The sequence below is a fragment of the Scatophagus argus genome, chromosome 14 (genome assembly GCF_020382885.2).
Source record: "Scatophagus argus isolate fScaArg1 chromosome 14, fScaArg1.pri, whole genome shotgun sequence".
Classification (NCBI taxonomy): Eukaryota; Metazoa; Chordata; class Actinopteri; family Scatophagidae; genus Scatophagus; species Scatophagus argus.
The window spans coordinates 12,194,061-12,212,187 of NC_058506.1; the positions used below are offsets into that span (position 1 = coordinate 12,194,061).

Sequence of the window (18,127 nt, forward strand, 5' to 3'; positions counted from 1 at the left end):
TAAACACACATATAGAGCAAAAGAAAAGTTAATGAGAAAGAGAGTAAAGTAAAAACAGACCAATATAAAGTCACATTAAGACTGAATGTTACCCTTGTGATTGTCTGCCCAACGGACGCATCCTCGCTGACCAGAACATTGTAGATGTCCTGACTGAAGGCTGGAGCGTTATCGTTGACATCCATGAGTTCAATGGTTACCATTGTAGCAGTGCTGAGAGGAGGGTTCCCACTGTCCCAGGCCTCAACAGTGAGGTAGTAGTCCTTACACACCTCAAAGTCCAAATCGTCAGCCACAGAAATAGAGCCTAAAACACACACACACAGTACAGTAAGCATGGGAATCAACTTAATACAATACTTGACAATACAAGAGCCTCCACTCACCTGTGTTTCGGTCTATGGTGAACTTTCCTAACTCGTTGCCCGACCGGATGCGGTAGGTGATTTCAGCATTAGGTCCAATATCGACGCTTGTGGCCAACACTCGCAGCACCTCGGCTCCCACAGCTACATCCTCAGGGACAGTAACAGCATAGTCCCTCCTCTGGAAGACTGGAGCATTGTCATTCACATCCAGCACCAAAATGGTCAACTCAACCTGAAGGAGACAGAAAAGACTGTTAATGGGACTCCCCAGCAATTCATTTGTGTGCATTGCTCCAGGCCATGACAGTTCAGTGGGTAATCATACAGTAATAGGAGCTTCATATACTAAAGACTTTGCTAAGAAGACTGCAGATTGAGACAAAAATCAATTGAAGACTGGGTCTACCAAAGCCAGAGAGAGAATTTCTTAGTCACAAGATAAATGATTTACTGTGTCAGATAAATGCTGTTTTTGCTCAATAGAATCGTGTTTTTCTTTTAGTCACTTTGTTTCTGCCTTTTGGAGGAAGCTTCAAAAATGTGCTTTAAAATAAAGCTGTGACTTCACAAAAAATGTTTCAGCCTGTCTTTGGGCCTTTTCCTCTGTAAGCTGTCACCTTTCCCATATTTCTCACCCACTGCATAATTTATCTTGATTAAATCTACGAGGTTCTTTATCTGATCTCTTCAGTAAACAACATGTTTATATTCATTGGCTTCTCTTATCCATGTGTATGGACAGAAATACAGATTGCATCACCAGGTGGATGAAACCATGGCCAGCTAATCTGCAATCTAACATGTATCTTACAAATTTGAATTACATTCTTATGGCAAAATGATTTAACTAGATAATCATATTTATTTGTGTTTTTAGAAACAATTGATGGTAATTACTCAGAGGCTGTCATAAGTACTCTGTATCTGATTTCACAGAACAGATAACACAGAAAACGCATGATAACTGTGATCAGCGACCTGTGAGGACAGCGCCCCCAGTTGCCCAGCCTGGTCAGTGGCCTGGACACGAAGACGATAGGAGTCTTGGCTTTCTCTGTCCAGAGATCTCTCCAGAATCACCATCCCAGATACTGGGTCGATGGAGAAGAACCCACCAACTGAATCCACCAGAGAGTAGACGACTGTACGGTTAAAACCTGAAGAGAACAAAAGTATGTTTCCCACAAGTAAAACAGTTTGAATGTCAAGTAACATAGCATCTTTCCCCTGTATTCAGTGTATGTATGATTGCATTTCTGTGCCCCATCCTTGCTTGATGTGTAATACATCCAACATGAAACAGCAGAACATCACAGCAACTTACCTTCATCAGGGTCGCTGGCTTGCAGCCGAGTAAGCAATGCCTTGGGGGCTGCATTCTCATATACACTAGCCAGGTAATGAGTAGAGGAGAAAGAGGGGGCATTGTCATTTACATCCAACACTTTGAGAGAAATGTCAGAGCGGCAGAATAGCCCGCCTCCATCAGTTGCCTGGGCAATGAGTTTGTAGGTGGGCGTCATTTCTCGGTCCATGACGGTGGCTGTTCGCAGCTCACCTTGGGACACAAACAGAAAAGTGTATAAAACTGTGGAAAAGGTCTGTGGTGTATATTTTGTTTTGACTGAAACTGATGGAAAATAATAACTGAATGTACCAGTGTTTGCATCCATGTAGAAATCTTCGACCCCGATGCCAAACAGAGAATATTGGATCTCAGCGCTGGAGCCTGAGTCAGCATCTGTTGCACCCACTGTCAAGATGCCCTTGTTAGTGGGAATGTCCTCAGGGAAAGATGCGCTATATACCGCCTGGCACAACACACACACGCAGATATACAAGCACAAAGTGAAACCACACTGTCTGAAAAACAAAACAAAACAGAAAAACATCTGTCCATGCATCAAAAAAACACATTAAAACTGAGAGCTGCATCCTTTATCCCCTGCTGATAGACCGAGCAGAACAGACTTAGGTGCCCTTTTCTGACCCTGCCTCCACTGCCTTGAGAAATGAATTTTGTGACCTCGCAATTTCAGGCCAGACCAGTACAATGGGAAAACTGTGAAGCATATCTCACGCTTGCTGCAATTCTGCAATGACTGCTGCCACAACCACAACTTTAAGTATTGCTTCTTTTGTTAATACAAGAGCAACAAGTACAACTACTATGACTACTACTGCTGCCACTTAAAAATTAATAAGAGAATAATTTGCTAAGAACATAGTTCCTGCTACCGTGTAATGCCAGAGTAACCACTTTGTGCTTGCAAGGTCTGATTTGTCTGAGAGCAGAAAGAATATGATAGGCGGACAAGGAGACATAAAAGACTTCAAAGAGAATTCGTAAGATTGTTACAAAATTTCTCACCTAATTATGTTAAACTTAAGATTTGCAAAATACTGCAAAATATAAAGAGATATGATTATTAACACTATAGGATGAGTGTTCAAATTAGAAATCAGCACAAAGCTTAAACTGATTGGTTTTAATCACTGATTTATGCTATTAGCTTGTGTAAATATTGTCATTTGGGTAATTTAAATAGCACGATTCTTCTGTGTTTAACTGCTGGCATTTTCTAGATTATTAACATATTGCGTAGTACATAAAAGCACCATGTAGAAAGCCAGTTTATATGCAAGTTCCAGTATTGTTGCAGCACTTCCCTGAGTTCTCTACAGTATAAAGCATGAATTCCCATTAAGTTTGTAATATTGTACACAGACAATCAATATTTTGACTGAACAAATACTGTTGTACTACAACCCCACATATTGACTCTTTCAGAAAGAAATACATGCAATATGTAAATTTTATAATTATTCACCAAAATAACTTTTTGAGCTAAGCCACCCTGAAGATTGCCAAAGATACTGGGGCTAATTAATCACTTCTGTTCTGATAGTGTAAATGATTTTACACACTAAAATCATTTATTTCAGATATATTCACCCAAAAACTCCCCCATTGATAAATCATTCACTTTTAAACTAGAAGTCTAGGGTCACATTATACTATATTTGTAAATATTTACTGTTCATTGACTGTATTATCATGGTGTGTTAAAAATGTATGTATTTTTTTTCCCATTTTTTAGACAAAATACTGATGGGAATGTGAGTACTGTGGAGAACAAAGGATTCCACAGTCTGCTCTATATTTGTTTGCATTGCATGTTTTTATTTCACCCAGTTCCATTTGTCTGTATCCCTGACCTGGTTACAGATGGGGCTGTTATCGTTGGCATCCATGACGGTAACCTCCACTGCAGTGCGAGCGACATACAGGCCATCACTGGCTGTGATGTTGAGCAGATACCAGTCCTGTTGTTCACGATCCAGCAGACCACTCACATAAACCTTCCACTCTCCCTGCACCAGAGCCAGGCCAAACACGCCTCGTGGGTTTCCACCTAGAAATTGTTTTGTTTGAAAATTAGAATGATGACAGTACACAGTAAAGAAAGACGTGAAAATGCATTTTAACAAGCTTTTGGCAAGTTATTCACATGATGAATAAGCATCACACAGATACACCCCACTCCCCACACAAACAAAGGTAAAAGATGCAGGAGCTCTAGCAGAATCAATAAACATCTATCATCATGGTTAACCAGACTGGTGATGTATCTGCAATGGCCTTTCAAAGTTTAAAAATTTGACCTTTTATTACAAAGCTTCCGTTAGGCCAATCAGTATTTTTAAATGCCAGAACATGATGGCAAAATATGTCATCCTTGGCGATTATCAGAGGCTGCTATGTGAATGGAAAACATCAGGTTCAGTGTCATGGAGAGACTTTTACTGGAGAGGCCTCATAATGTTGTTTTTATTACCCTCATAAAAAGGAGTGACCACACAAAGTGAATGAATGGTCACAGTAGTCTAAGCCATATTTGAATTCCAACTGATAGTTTCACAAGAATTGCTTAAAGTAGAAGTTCCAAAGTTGACTGGTGCTACTGAAAACTAATTAAAACTATTGTTTGTTGCTCTGCTTCACTTTAAATGTTTTATTGCATTATGCATACCTTGTAATATTAAAATGAAATGTAAATATGAAAAATAAAGATTAGTTGTGTTTGGCATTTGAGCTCAAATTAATTTAAAGTTTGACCTTTAATAATAGAAGCTCCATTATGCCAATGAATAAATTTTATACAACACAAGCTTGTCTCGCTGCATGTGGGACAACTGCTGCAGTACAGAATGTGTACTGCAAAGTACATTATGTTAGTGTTCCCTTCATTTTCTCACCGGTGATGTAAAAGCTGATGAGGCGGTTTTGATCCGTGCCGTCTCGATCTTTGGTTTTTAGGACAGCCACCACCTCTCCGAGGGGATCGCTCTCCTTTACTGCCCCCCGGTACAGCTCCCTCTCAAAGCGCGGTGGGTTGTCGTTAACGTCTGACACAGTGATGGTTACCACCGTGGTGGAGGAGAGAGACTGCGACTCCCCCAGATCAGAGGCCACTACTTCAAAGCTGTAGCTGGAACAGGCCTCATGGTCCATCTGACTCACTGTGGTGATCCAGCCTGTTTTACTGTCAATAGCAAAGACAGAACTCGTACCGATGGGGCCACTGAGGGACCGAGTGTCTTTTGTCAAGTCCAAGTTGTAGGTGAGCAGAGATCCAAGGCTGTAGGTAACCTGCAATTTCAAAAAAAGCTTCATTAAGTAGCTTGTAAAAGTATCTGAAGTGAAGAACTGAACAGCGAAACACATTTGTACCACACTGAGGAAGACCAAAATACATGAGCTGTAACACACCTGTCCATTAGAACCCCAGTCTGGATCGAGTGCACGAACTTGGACCACTCTTGTTCCCACTGGCATCCCCTCCATCACTGTGGCTACATAGGTGTTAGTCTCAAACACTGGCTTGTTGTCATTCACATCTAGGATCTGCAAAATGACAAATCTTCATAAAATCAGCCCAGAAAGTCTAAATTATACCGAGAAGATAATGCAAAAGGGAATTAAATTTCTTATTACAGTGTTTTTGAATAATTTGCTAACTGTACTTCACATAACTGCATTTATTCATTTTTACATACACATTACTGTGAGACTGCATCTGTGCATTGTACATTTTTTGTCATGTGAGAATGAAAACCACCTTGTAAGACATTGCTGTACTTAGTTTTTAATTTACCACTTTTTTGTCACTACCACAACTACAAGAGCTTTATTTTTTCTGACCCCTAGCAACACCTGCTTTCTCACAGACTCATTATTTTATGTCTGTTTGAGAGCTTAGGTATATTTCATTTTCATCTTTAAGTTTTGTTACACTTTAATTCTAATGAAATTGAATGAAATAATATGAGTATGCATATTTAACTGTGTCACGCACTTTAACCTCCAGGTCTACGGTGGAGACAGACTCAATCAGGTCTCTTCTTGTTGTTGCTGCCACTTTAAAGCGAAAGATGGTGACTTGTTCATAGTCCAGCGGCTTGACCAGACGGATCAGACCTGTTTCCCTCTCCACCAGAAAGGTCCCTCCCTGGTTGCTGTCAATCGTTTCTCCTCCAACTACGGTGAAGAACCCGATCTGTCCAGGACCCATGTACACAGACCCCAGGGCTGTTCCTACTGCTGTGTCCTCTGGGATGGTGAAGGAGTACTGAGGCTGGCTGAAGGAGGGAACGAATGCATCTGGTGGGACGACATGGATGAAGGCTGACACGAGAGAGTGTTTGGCCGGAGAGCCGCCGTCTGTGGCTTTGACAAAGAAGGAGAGCACAGTTCCCTGGAGATGGTCCACAGTGCTTTTAGTCATCATCCAACCACTGTCTGGCTCCACCTGGGCACCAGCAAAATCACATTGCCATGTAAATTTGCTTTAGAGACAATAATCCTAGTTACAGAGATTACATCTTTGACAGCCTATACTTGACAGTGTTTGAGCCAACAGGTCCACACTGTTTTTTCTCCTCTGGCTTAAACTGGATTTTACTTTATCCATTATGTCCTTTTATTTCCACCTGTCAGAGCACGGTAAATAATGTCTGAGCTTCCACTTTGTACCTATTTCTATGTACTATAGCTACTAGGACTTTTTTAGATTCATTTCCATTACACATTTTGAACAGCAAAACATCAATTTTGATATAACATCATTTTGATTTGGTGGCTAAAACTGCGTAATTACACATGGCAGATGGTTGTTAATCCGCTGAAATGGGGAGCGAGGGTTATCAGTTGAGAATATAATTGAAAATCTGGACTGCAGGATAAATTACGAGTTTGAGTATGGTTTATTCACATTAAACAAATTTATGGAGGTTTAGATCTGGTTAGATTACTACTTCTTTTTCTTGAGGAAAATGTTTGCAGGTCTATTAATAATAAACACACAGCCATGTAGTGCAAATCTGTTTTAAAATATTATAAATTATATAGTTAAGCAAAATGTACTGACCTCCAACACATCAACGAGTGACAGACGTGCCTCACTGTAAAGGGAGTAAGTGATCCTCCCATTAGACCCAGCATCAGGGTCAGTGGCTTGGATCTGTGTGACCAGAGAACCTTTGGCAACATTTGCTTTAATGCTCATTCGGTACTCCACAGCTCTGAAACGAGGGGCGTTGTCGTTTTCATCAGCAAGAACCACTCGCACTGTGCAAAATGATGCACGACCTGGAAAAATAACAGAACATAAATGTACATATGTAGATTCAGCAAAGCTTTAACAAGGATAAAAACTTAACATGTAATGCATGTGTAATGTGAATATGCTTAAATATTAATTTATTTTCAGGAGAGTGGGATCTTACTATGCAAATGCCATCATCTTACTCTACAGTGACCACTCATGCACTCATGTTAGCTAAGTGTTTGACCTGCTGGACATAGGAGGACGAGTCAATGGATCATATAGTTAGTCAGTATGCAGTATACAATTAATTTGGTCAGTGTCAGAAATATTACCTCCACCATCCAGGGCCATAATGGTCAGTACCATATCCTTGTTAAGAGGATTTTCTCTGTCTAGTTTCTGAACAGTGGATATGACACCATCTGCATCAATAGCAAACTGAGTTTTTCCCAGGTCATTGATGAAGGAGTAGGTGATCTGGCCAAAAAGTCCTGAGTCTTCATCTGTTGCACGAACCTGGAAATCCATAAAGAGATTCGGAAAATAATGCCAGAAAGGTCACCGCCATTTATTCATAAAGTTTCCTATTAAAACCCTGATCAGAACATTACTGGATGAACAGTGAGAAGGAATGCTTACTTGAATAACCTTTGTCCCTGGAGGAGCGTTTTCTTGGACTTCAGCAAGGTAGAACCTCTGGCTGAACACTGGGCTGTACAGGTTAGCTCCCAGCACACGTACAATCACCTGGGGATCACCATCATCATTACAATCGTCATCTCGCCATCATTATCCTCATGTCTGCTGACATTTTGTTGATGCTATCACAATTAATAAGACTGGTTTGTCCAGCATAATCACATCAACATGCCACGCAGACCAGCAGTAAGAGCGCCAGGCTTGTGACCAATTGGTGATTGATACAACTGCAAACACCCATAACTCTCTGACAAACCACTGTGGAAGCAGCTTGCGATCAAAAATCATGTCAGAAGAAGAAAGAGAACCAAAAAGAAAAAGATGATGCATCATTCCTACACCATATTACATGGGCTATGAGAGATATGGGATACCAGAGTCCCACTTGTAATCACCATTAAGAGACAGATGTGCACATTTCTTTCCAGCTGGCAGCTCATCCTCATAGTAAATCCGATATGACATGAACACACATTAACCTGCAACTGTAGAGATGCTCAGCAGTCAGGGGTAGAAAACAGCAGTCGTGCTTGACAGCTGCAAATGTGTGTAACAAATTTGAAGCGAGTGGTTGCCAAAGGAGGTCACTTGGCTTGCTGTGTATAAACACTGCAAAGCTTATAAAAGAGCAAATCAGTTGAGAACCATATCGCAACCACCAAGAGATTGTCTCACCTGGGCAGTGTTGGTGAAGACTCCATCTGACACAGACACATTGAGATGATACCAGAGTTTCATGCCTTGTCGCCTCTTGTTAGACAGTCTGAGCACCCCTGTATCTGGCTCCATCATGAAAGTCATTCTCTCATTCCCAGAGAGAATACTGTACCTGAAGGCACATCAAAAAAAAGAGTACAGTGCTGATTATGTCTGATAGAATTATCTTGCTCAAAAGGTATTGGAATGACAAATATTTACTCTTTCTTTAGAAGTGCTAAAACCACTTGAGAAAAAGACATAAAAAATTGAGGGAAAATTACAAAAAATGAGATTGCTTTTCATAGTACAAATGTTCTAATTATCACTGCTATAAAACATTGCAAAGAAAACACCAAACCCAAACTTTCTGGAATGCCTTTTTTCTCACCTCAGCCTATGGGCATCACAGATGTCAGCGTCTGATGCCTGAACACAAGTCACAAAGTGTCCTCGGGGAGCCAGCTCGCTGACAAAGGCCTCGTAAAGGGCTTGGCTGAAATTAGGTGGGCTGTCGTTTGTGTCAGTAACAGTCACCGTGACACTAACATCACTGCTCAGGGCAGGGTCTCCACTGTCCGTCGCTCTGACAATGAAGTTGTAGCGCTGGATGAGCTCATAGTCAAGCAGGCGTGCCATGAATACCAGTCCGCTGTTACTATCGATATGGAAGTAGTCAGTGCTGTTGTAGATGTCAGATAGGATCTGGTAACTCACAAAGGCGTTCTTCTCTGAGTCTTGGTCTTGGGCAAACACCTAAAAGGAGAGTAACATCAGACTTTGCACTTCCTCATGTATTATTCAAGGTCTGACTAGTCTCTATAACTATAATATCCACAGTAAGTACAAATTAAAAAAAGGAAATACATTTCTGGGTTTCACTAAGATACTATTAGGGTACAATTACATCTAAAACCATATCAACATCTTCCAGCATATGGATTGAGCTACCACTGAGCAACCCCAGGTGTATTTCAATGCATGATAAACAATTCGTGTGGTGCAAAATTCTTAGACTGCCTCCTCATTCTTATTGAATTCAGTAATGTATTCAGATAAGGCCATTAACCTATCTTGATGACTGGCTAACCCTAGAGAAATTCTTACAGAACTCATGTGCTCCAGTACTTTGCTCTGTTAGAACTGTCTTGTGCAAATGTGTTCGTCACTGCGACAACAGCACTTCTCTATTATTCGCTAAAGGTCATGAGCTTCCACTGGGAAATTTCTTGGAAAATATCACACTATCCTCAGATAAATAAATCATTTGGCTATCTAATATTCACTCACAATGCAGCTGAAGTGAGTCATGGGTGTAAACAATCATTCAGGAAGAGTAAACAGTGGACTGATTTAATACGCACACACGTACACGCACCTGTAACACAGTTGTACCAATCATGGAGTTCTCAGGAAGCACAGAGTAGTATGACATGTTCTGGAACAGTGGTGGATTATCATTTACATCCAGCACGACAATGTCTACATCAACTTCAGACTTCGCCCCAGTCAGTGTATCAGTAGCTTTCACTGTTAACCGGTAGTACTGCATGGTCTCATAGTCTAATGGGTAAATCACCCTGATGATTCCCGTGTCAAAGCCAATGTCAAACTGGAAGGAAGGGTCTCCATCCGTGATGGTGAAGATGACACTCTGGCCTTCTGGGCTGGTGGCATTGATGCACAAGACAGAGGTAGACACGGCCACATCCTCTCTGACAGTGACACCATAGAAGGGCTTGTCAAACACTGGCATGGCTTTATTTACTACAGTAACAGGCAGCTCCACCTCACTGGTCAGAGCGGGGAAGCCTCCATCAGTGGCCACAAGGACCAGCTTGTACTCTGCGTTCGATAAGTCAGCCTCAAAGGCCCTCTTTAAGGTCAACTCTCCCGTCACAGGGTTCACCTGCATGGAATATATAAACACCAGTTCGTAACAGAAGAAGCATGAGAATATACAAACCTGTATCAAACGTAATTAATTGTAGATCTCACCTGAAAATTCTTGTGCTGCTCCTTAAGACTGTAAGTCACTTCTCCATTCAGACCGTAGTCTTGGTCAACTGCTGAGACCCCAAAAATAGCTGATCCTGGCTCTGCCTCCACCTGCACTGCAGCATAGTAGGGGAGGTTCACAAACTCTGGAGCATTGTCGTTCACATCCTCCACCTGAACAAAAACAACAAAAACAGAGACTTCAGTGGGGTTTAAAGGGGCAACTTGTGAAATACAGACAGAAGTCAAAGCTAGCTAAAAAAATATAGGAAGCAGCATATCATCAGTGCAACTGCCAAATACAATCTGTTGCTGACTATACAATTTGCAGTAGTTATCTCCACGGTGGAGTGAGACACATCAGTGGTAGGTGAAAATCTTGTGTAGAGGTGGAATATTTTCACATCGTGAATTGAGGATTCGTTTCAACCAAACCAGTGACTATGGAGACACAGAAAAGACGGTTTTGGTGGGTTTTATTTAGTTTATGTCTCATTTAAAGAAGACGTCTTTTACAAGGCAATTATGCTCATCTTAGTCCAATAAAATATATTAATATTCAGAAGGTGTACGGTTGTATTCTGTTTAGTAAGAATAATAGGAGGAAAAATATTTCTTTTGTGAGTTTATTTTGTTTACTAAATGCTAAGACAGCCTGAGAAACTCTTCCCAGCTGAAAATACCAGAGGCAATCAGACTACTTCTGGAGGTACAAAGCGGTATTTAAAGACAGGATGGGCTGAGGCAAGTGTAGTATGCTACCTTCAGCATATGTCTCTGTAACACAGTACATAGTTGTCTTATTCACATTCAATTGATAATATTGGTTCATTTTTTGAATGTTTTAAACTAAAACAAGGGCCAAGAATCAGTCCTTAACATCTGGTGACAGGATTAGGAAATGCGGTCGGCTCTGATGACAAATACAGTAAACAACAAATAAACACTAATCATCCCACACAGCATAAAACTTAAAAAAAAAACACACAACACGAAACATCAAAGAAAATCAGATCTTATGATTCGCAGAACTTCAGATCCTTCCCAGAAATAAGAAATTGCAAAAGTAAAGAGTAAAAGGACAGGAACAAGTGAAGTTGTTTCTCAAAGCAAGCAAAAACACTGTAGTTTTTTTTTTTTTTTTTTTTTTTTCGATTTTACACACAGATTTCCACACCCACCTGAACTTGTACGGTCACCCTGGCCACCCTCAGTATCTCATCTTCTCTGCTGACTTCCACAACCAGCTCGTAACTATTTTTCTCCTCTCGGTCAAAAGGCACACCAGTAGTGAGCACCACTCCACAGGTCGGCCGGATGGTGAAGCGTCCACCGGGGTTCAGCAGAGTGTATTTCAGCGGCTCGTTGAGGCGGTGGCCGACGGTGTTGACAACAGTCACTAAAGTGACATTGGCTATATTCTCTGGGATGGAGGCGGAGTAGATCGGGAGGGTGAAGAGAAGGCCACTGTCTATGGTTTCACGGACAAGCACTGTGACTGATGTCATGCTGGAGAAACGTCCATCCCATACCTTAAAACAAACAAAAACTGAAGTCTTGTTTGGCCCCCAGCACAGAATGAGAAAACGTTCTTTGCATTTTTTTGACAGCAGATTCACAATAGGCTAACACAGTGGATGTAATGCTGGAGTTTTATTGCATATCCCATATGACATTGCATGCACTGCCCTTTTCTGTCTTAATAAAAGCAACAAAACAGCCCCTGGGCATAAAAACCTGGAAACGTCCCATCAACCTGAGCAGAAAACTGTGCATCAACTACAACGTCAGAGCTGAGGTACTATACATAATAATACTGAATCTATTGGCAACATGTGCACAATGCAGCTGACCCTGAGGTCTGACTTCCCTGTGGAGATCATTAATATGAGAGCCTGTTGCATGCTGTTTTTCCAAGCTAGTGATACACAGAAATTCTATGTGTCACACCTAATCTCTCACCTTCACATTAAAGTGGTAACGATCTTTATTGAGGTTTGGATTGACGACAGTCACAACTCCAGTGTAGCGGTCCACAGAGAAGTACTCCACATTGCTGTCCACCAGAGAGTAAACCAGCTCAGGGGTGATGGATTTGTCAGGGTTCAGGGTGAGGTCAGAAGTCACATCGGGGTCGAAAGCCTCAACCCTGAGGACCTCGACTCCCATGTAGGTTGGCAGGAGCAGCACTGCCTCATAAATGTCCTGTGATAACTTTGGAGGTGAGTCATTGATGTTGATCACCTAAAACAGGGTACACACGTAGTGAAAGTTGTGTCTACAAATGCAACATGACTGAAAGTGAGTCAAGAATGATTTGTTAGTTATGAGACAGTGGAAGCTGATTCACATGGTATTTTCTTACCTTTATAACCACTTCTGCTGGGCTGTCAGCACTCCTAGGAGGCTGACCACTGTCTCTGACATGAACTTGGAAAAGGAACTCAGAGAAGGTCTCATAGTCCAGATTAGCAATCGTTCTAAAATTTAAGAAACATTCAAATAAAGGGAAATCTCTTTTTTTTTTTGGTTTTGCTCAGGAAATTAGGAGATATATCAGTTTATAAGAAAACAAATTAGTGATCCTCTGTGGTGATGCAGTTGGTCTACTTTCTCCATGTCACCTACCGAATCGATCCAGTCCCAGAGTCCACGCTGAAAAACATACGAGCCGTCTCATCTAATATCTGGAACATCAACAGGGCGTTGTGATTGCGGTCCCTGTCAGTTGCCTGGATGACTAGAGGGTTGCCATCTTCTAACAGGACCACGCTGTTGACTGGAGCAGCCTCACTGATTGCGCCCACATACCTATTGAGGTAAAAAGAGACACAAAAGAAGAGAGTTATGCTAAAATTACTTCAGAGAATTGCATGCTGTCAAGACTCAACAAGGCTCATCAAACACCATAGAAGGATGCCAGTGCTAAAACACTCCAAGACAGACAACCACTGATACCTGATTTGCTGGAAGACAGGTGGGCTATCATTGACATCCCCCACCTGGATGATGACAGTGGTGCTGGCCTCCACTCTGGCCATGCTCAGGGCATGTACCACCAGAAAGTAGGATGTTGTTTGCTGCCAATGAAAAAAAGAGCAACACTGAGCTTCGGCAGATGGTATAAATTTACCACTACTAATGTGAAACACAAGGATTAACAAACCTCAAAGTCAAGTAGTTTCCGTGTGCTGATTACACCAGTATGATGATTGATGAAGAAACAATTTTCCTCGTTGCCTCTGGTGATGTCATAAAAGAGTGCTGAACGGCTGAGGGCGCTAATGGTGGTTACATGTGTTCCAATAGTGCTGTTCTCCATTATCTGTAAATAGAAGTGAAGAAGATGCTGGTGTTGAAATTTTGATCACTTTGGTGAGCTATGTGGACATTTCATAGGTGATATTTACCTACTGTATATCTGACTAGAAATTTACCAGCCAGCCCTCCATATCATCTCTCAGCCTCTTTTTTAAAAGCATCTATCTCTTCCTTCCCACAACCCAGCCCCATGAACACATCCTTCCAGTCATCTCTTTACCTCAGCCTGATACTCCTTCTGAGAGAATTTGGGGTTGGAGTAGTCAGAGAGTATCAAGGAGATGCGAACCGAGGCTGTAGCCATTAATGGAGGAAATCCACTGTCCGTGACACGCACAGTGAGGGTGTAAAAGCCCACAGAGGTGAGGTCCAGGTCCCTGGCGATGAAGATAAGGCCCGTGGCATTATCAATGCCAAACACACCCCCAGTGTTACCTGAATGTAGCGGAAAGGTTACAGATATTATTACTGGTAAATGCAAATTGCAATTTGTTTGCTGAAGTCAATCACAATTCAAACCACAGTTTATAACATGGGAAAAGAGAGATATACAACTAATAAACTTCTTTATTTTCAGACAGCATCACACCTGCTTCCATGCTATAGGTGAGTTGCCCATTAATCCCATTGTCTTTGTCCAAGGCTGTCACTTGTAGTACAGATGTGCCTATGGGAGAAGACTCATAAGCCACAGCATCATATACAGTGCTGGTGAAATAAGGGATGTTGTCATTGGAGTCCTCCACCGCCACCAGGATACGAGCCAGGTCACGGTTAAATGGAAACTCCTGATCCTTGACCTGTAGCGAAATGAGAGATGAATATGGATAGCATTGTAGAAGGTGATAAATGACAGAAATTGACTGAAATTAAGTGAGGTCAGCACAACTGAGAGGAGGAGTATAACTTGGAATTAGAGTTAATTAATTACGCATGTATGAACATACAGTAACACACACACACACACAACACGTGTTTCCATTACTTTTGGGGATATTTCATAGACTTGCATTAATTTCCTGGAGGCTTAACCACCACCTAACCATAACAATAAACATTACTTGTTTAATCCTGACCCTTACCCCACCACTACAGGAATACGCATACACACACACACACATATTTCTTCCATGTCTCCCTTCTCACCATAATAGTGAGGATATGCTGTGTTCTGGCCTCGTAGTCCAATCTGTCTGCAGTGTAGACAACACCAGTACCAGGGTTGACCCGGAACAGTCTCATACTTGCTGGGTCTACGCTGCCATAGATGGAGAAACTCAAACGAGCTCGCTCATCCATGTCTGATGCTCTAACCCGTAGCAGCTCCATGTCAACTGGTACATCTTCTGACACACTAACATCATAGGCTGGCTGCGAGAAGACCGGAGGGTTATCATTGCTGTCTTGTATTCGGATGAACACCTGAGTAACGAAGAGACAGAAGTGGAGTTTGAAAAGTCAGAAGTGAGTACAGACTAGAGCTGTGCTCAGCATATGATCCTTAAAAATAAGTCCCCAGGTGTAGAAGAGTTAGGTTTGGTATTTACAATGGTATTTACACTAAATCTCCATAGAACGGTTATTTGTTATTTTTTTCATGTGAAGAAGAGGGATTTTTGTATTTATGCAAACACTTGACCTTTATTTGCCCAAGCTAATCCCATTAATCCACTGATATCAAGGATTTTTCTTACAAGGCAGACTTAGCTGGCCAGCCAAGACAGCTGGAGCAAAGGAAATGTCAAAGACAGAGCAACAAAAGACACATTTCATAGTCAGCAAGAGATAATTTCGGAAAAAGGCAGTGCAAGTGTAGGAGAGAGGAAAGCTGAGTAAACAGCTCCCCTAGGAAGAGGTAACAATAATTTAATTTGATGTGGGTCTGGAGTGTGTAAGAGGCAGTACCAGTGCATAACAAATCAAAAGTGTGTGTACCTGTGCTGTGGCAAAGTTGGTCCCATCTGTCACCTGTACAGTCATGTTGTACACAGACTGCACCTCTGCATCTAGGGGCTTGGCCACAACTAGAGTCCCCACCCCCACTTGAAGGTCAAACTGCATGTCAAAGCTTCCTGGAACCACACACACACACACACACATCCACACATAGTTCATATGGAGTTTCAGTCATTTAGTATTCACTTTGCGCGCTAAATTCAGGTGCTCTAAGTTATTACTGTGTAATTGTTTTGGCCAGGTGCCTGCATCTGGAGCTGGAGGGTCTGTGAAATAAAATGAAGTGAAATGCAATGCAATGTAGCACCGAACCCACTTGGCAGCCTGAAAGCTGTTAACAGCCACACAAACATCTGTCTTATCACTCCAAAACACAACCCATCTCAGAGATCAAAAACCTGCAGCCGAGTCTTTTCCACGGGTGGTGAGGGTACAGTTTAGAGGCTTAATGTTTGATTAGAGTGAGGGAGAGGATTGATATGTGTTAGGTATTCAGCACCATCCCTCGTCTCATTCCAGCTTCTCTCCTGAGATATCTGGGCGCTTGAGCTCTCCTCAGCATATGAATACTGATTGGGCATTTTTCACAGGACCACTGATGCGTGTTGAGTCGGAGCAAACCATAGGGATTCGCTTTTGGGTTTTTTTTTTGTTTGTTTTTTTTTTAGCTTGGTTTTGTTTTTTGTTTTCTGGAGGAGAGGTTGGTCAGTATTTTACTACAACCTCACAGCATCAAGAAAAACAGAAATCACAATCTGTAGTCTCTTAAAAACAGAATTAGCTTTTCTTTCCTGTCTAAGGGGGGTCTAAGGGGGTTTGGCAGCATCTGTATTTTACAAACATGCAGTGATTTATAATCTGAACAGTTTAAGTTATAATATGTGTATAGTGTATGTCTGCAGAAAAAAATACTGGTAGTATGTCATTATAACTACTGTGCAGCAGCTTTAATTGTTGTCAGCAGATAAGCAACAGGCATGACTGATGACTCAAAGGTCCCCTGTGGGGCTGTGGATCAACTGTGATAGAAATTCTGTTTCTAATGCTTGTATTATGTTTACTTCTTGTCTTTGTAAATATCATATCTGTGTTAAAGTGTGATTTGTGTCTCATTAAAGTCATTAAGCCAGCTACAGGGTAGATTGACCCTTGGAGATCACAGGCTATAAATCAACCCTCCTCATTACTTCCTTGTAAGAGTTCCTTATCTTTTATTCTCAAGCATGTGCATGAAAAGATGCCGCCTTTGTATCAAAAGTGACAAGACATGCCAGGTGTAGTTATTTCAAAGGGTCGATGATCTCTGTTCTGTCATTGACTTTGGAAAGCATAGACTCTGCAAGTGAGACAGCCAGTTACTTTCAAAATGTAATGTATTATATATTATCATTACTTTCACTTAAAAGTAATAAGTTACTTCACTATACTACTGTCTGTGTAGAGAAATACCAATAACAATACTTTTTGCGTTACTTTCACTAAAAAAGTAAGAACGGCTACAGTCATTATAAAATGGAAGAGGGTAATGTTTCACAGCAGGTAATCAAAGCACAGAAGCTCAAGTTTATTGCATTTGATTGCAGATCCAATAGTGGGCGATTTTGTATAGTATGATTAATGATGGTATTGCCTGTGGGCAACTAACAATCAGGCTAACAACAACAATAGATCTTTCCAGTATGGATGACTACATAAACAATCACACAAGACACTTAAAGTTGGATTTATCATTACGACTTGTTTTAGGAAGTCTCCAAAAAGACAACTCAAGGGTGGAAAAAGCTTTCGAAAGGGCTACAGTCTCGTCAGAGCTTTCATTGAGTCACTAACATTAACACTCAGCTTTCAAGAAATATTTAATATGTCGTATATGACCATCTTTGATGTCGTATGCATCATTGTCAACATGATGAAGTTGGGTGATAAAGTATGAGCTGACATAGAAGAGCTTTATAGAATAGAAGGCTTTCATAGAAGGCTTTACAGTACTTTGTTACTGCTTATAGTAATAGATTACTCTAATGCCTTACTTTTAGAACATGTTACCCCAGCACTGGAGTTCATTTTATGTAAAAAAAAAAAAAAAAATACCACAATATCAATAATGGTGCTGGGGAGCAATTCTTTTGAGTGAGTCCCTATACTGTTTGTTTCACATATCCTAATAGCACAGGACACCATATAACACCATGCTCTGACATACATGATCATCAACCCAAAAGATCTGGAAAAAATTGAAAAAGTCAACTACTGTAACAACATCAGTGACAAAGAGTATTATGCTTTTCTTTCCCTGTTGTAACAAATGATATGTTGGGATAGTCTGGAGCTGCAGATAAAGCATCAGTCAGACTCATATTGAAACTTAGATGGCTTCACTTGCCTTGACATTTTTCAGATGTCCTTCTGAGCAGCCTGTCTGGGGTAAGAACGCTACTATTAGAGACTGACTCTCCCTCTCCATTTATTTTCAAAATA

General features: G+C 41.2%; 1 protein-coding gene across 1 annotated transcript in view; it reads right to left on the reverse strand.

The window, feature by feature from the left end:
- LOC124070386 (protocadherin Fat 3) overlaps window positions 1–18,127 on the reverse strand; it is a 62,196-nt gene that overhangs the window by 21,212 nt on the left and 22,857 nt on the right. Inside the window, exons 11-36 of the mRNA XM_046410265.1 lie at window positions 15,629–15,765; window positions 14,840–15,115; window positions 14,283–14,493; window positions 13,914–14,128; window positions 13,539–13,697; window positions 13,331–13,452; window positions 13,001–13,183; window positions 12,738–12,852; window positions 12,335–12,616; window positions 11,554–11,904; window positions 10,373–10,546; window positions 9,753–10,283; window positions 8,766–9,130; window positions 8,354–8,507; window positions 7,619–7,726; window positions 7,312–7,495; window positions 6,800–7,020; window positions 5,729–6,181; window positions 5,143–5,277; window positions 4,629–5,022; window positions 3,588–3,784; window positions 2,026–2,179; window positions 1,693–1,926; window positions 1,347–1,525; window positions 387–600; window positions 93–307 (exon numbers count right to left, since the gene is read on the reverse strand). Coding sequence (XP_046266221.1) covers window positions 93–307; window positions 387–600; window positions 1,347–1,525; window positions 1,693–1,926; window positions 2,026–2,179; window positions 3,588–3,784; window positions 4,629–5,022; window positions 5,143–5,277; window positions 5,729–6,181; window positions 6,800–7,020; window positions 7,312–7,495; window positions 7,619–7,726; window positions 8,354–8,507; window positions 8,766–9,130; window positions 9,753–10,283; window positions 10,373–10,546; window positions 11,554–11,904; window positions 12,335–12,616; window positions 12,738–12,852; window positions 13,001–13,183; window positions 13,331–13,452; window positions 13,539–13,697; window positions 13,914–14,128; window positions 14,283–14,493; window positions 14,840–15,115; window positions 15,629–15,765 — 5,963 coding nt within the window. The remainder of the gene's footprint in view (window positions 1–92; window positions 308–386; window positions 601–1,346; window positions 1,526–1,692; window positions 1,927–2,025; window positions 2,180–3,587; window positions 3,785–4,628; window positions 5,023–5,142; window positions 5,278–5,728; window positions 6,182–6,799; window positions 7,021–7,311; window positions 7,496–7,618; window positions 7,727–8,353; window positions 8,508–8,765; window positions 9,131–9,752; window positions 10,284–10,372; window positions 10,547–11,553; window positions 11,905–12,334; window positions 12,617–12,737; window positions 12,853–13,000; window positions 13,184–13,330; window positions 13,453–13,538; window positions 13,698–13,913; window positions 14,129–14,282; window positions 14,494–14,839; window positions 15,116–15,628; window positions 15,766–18,127) is intronic.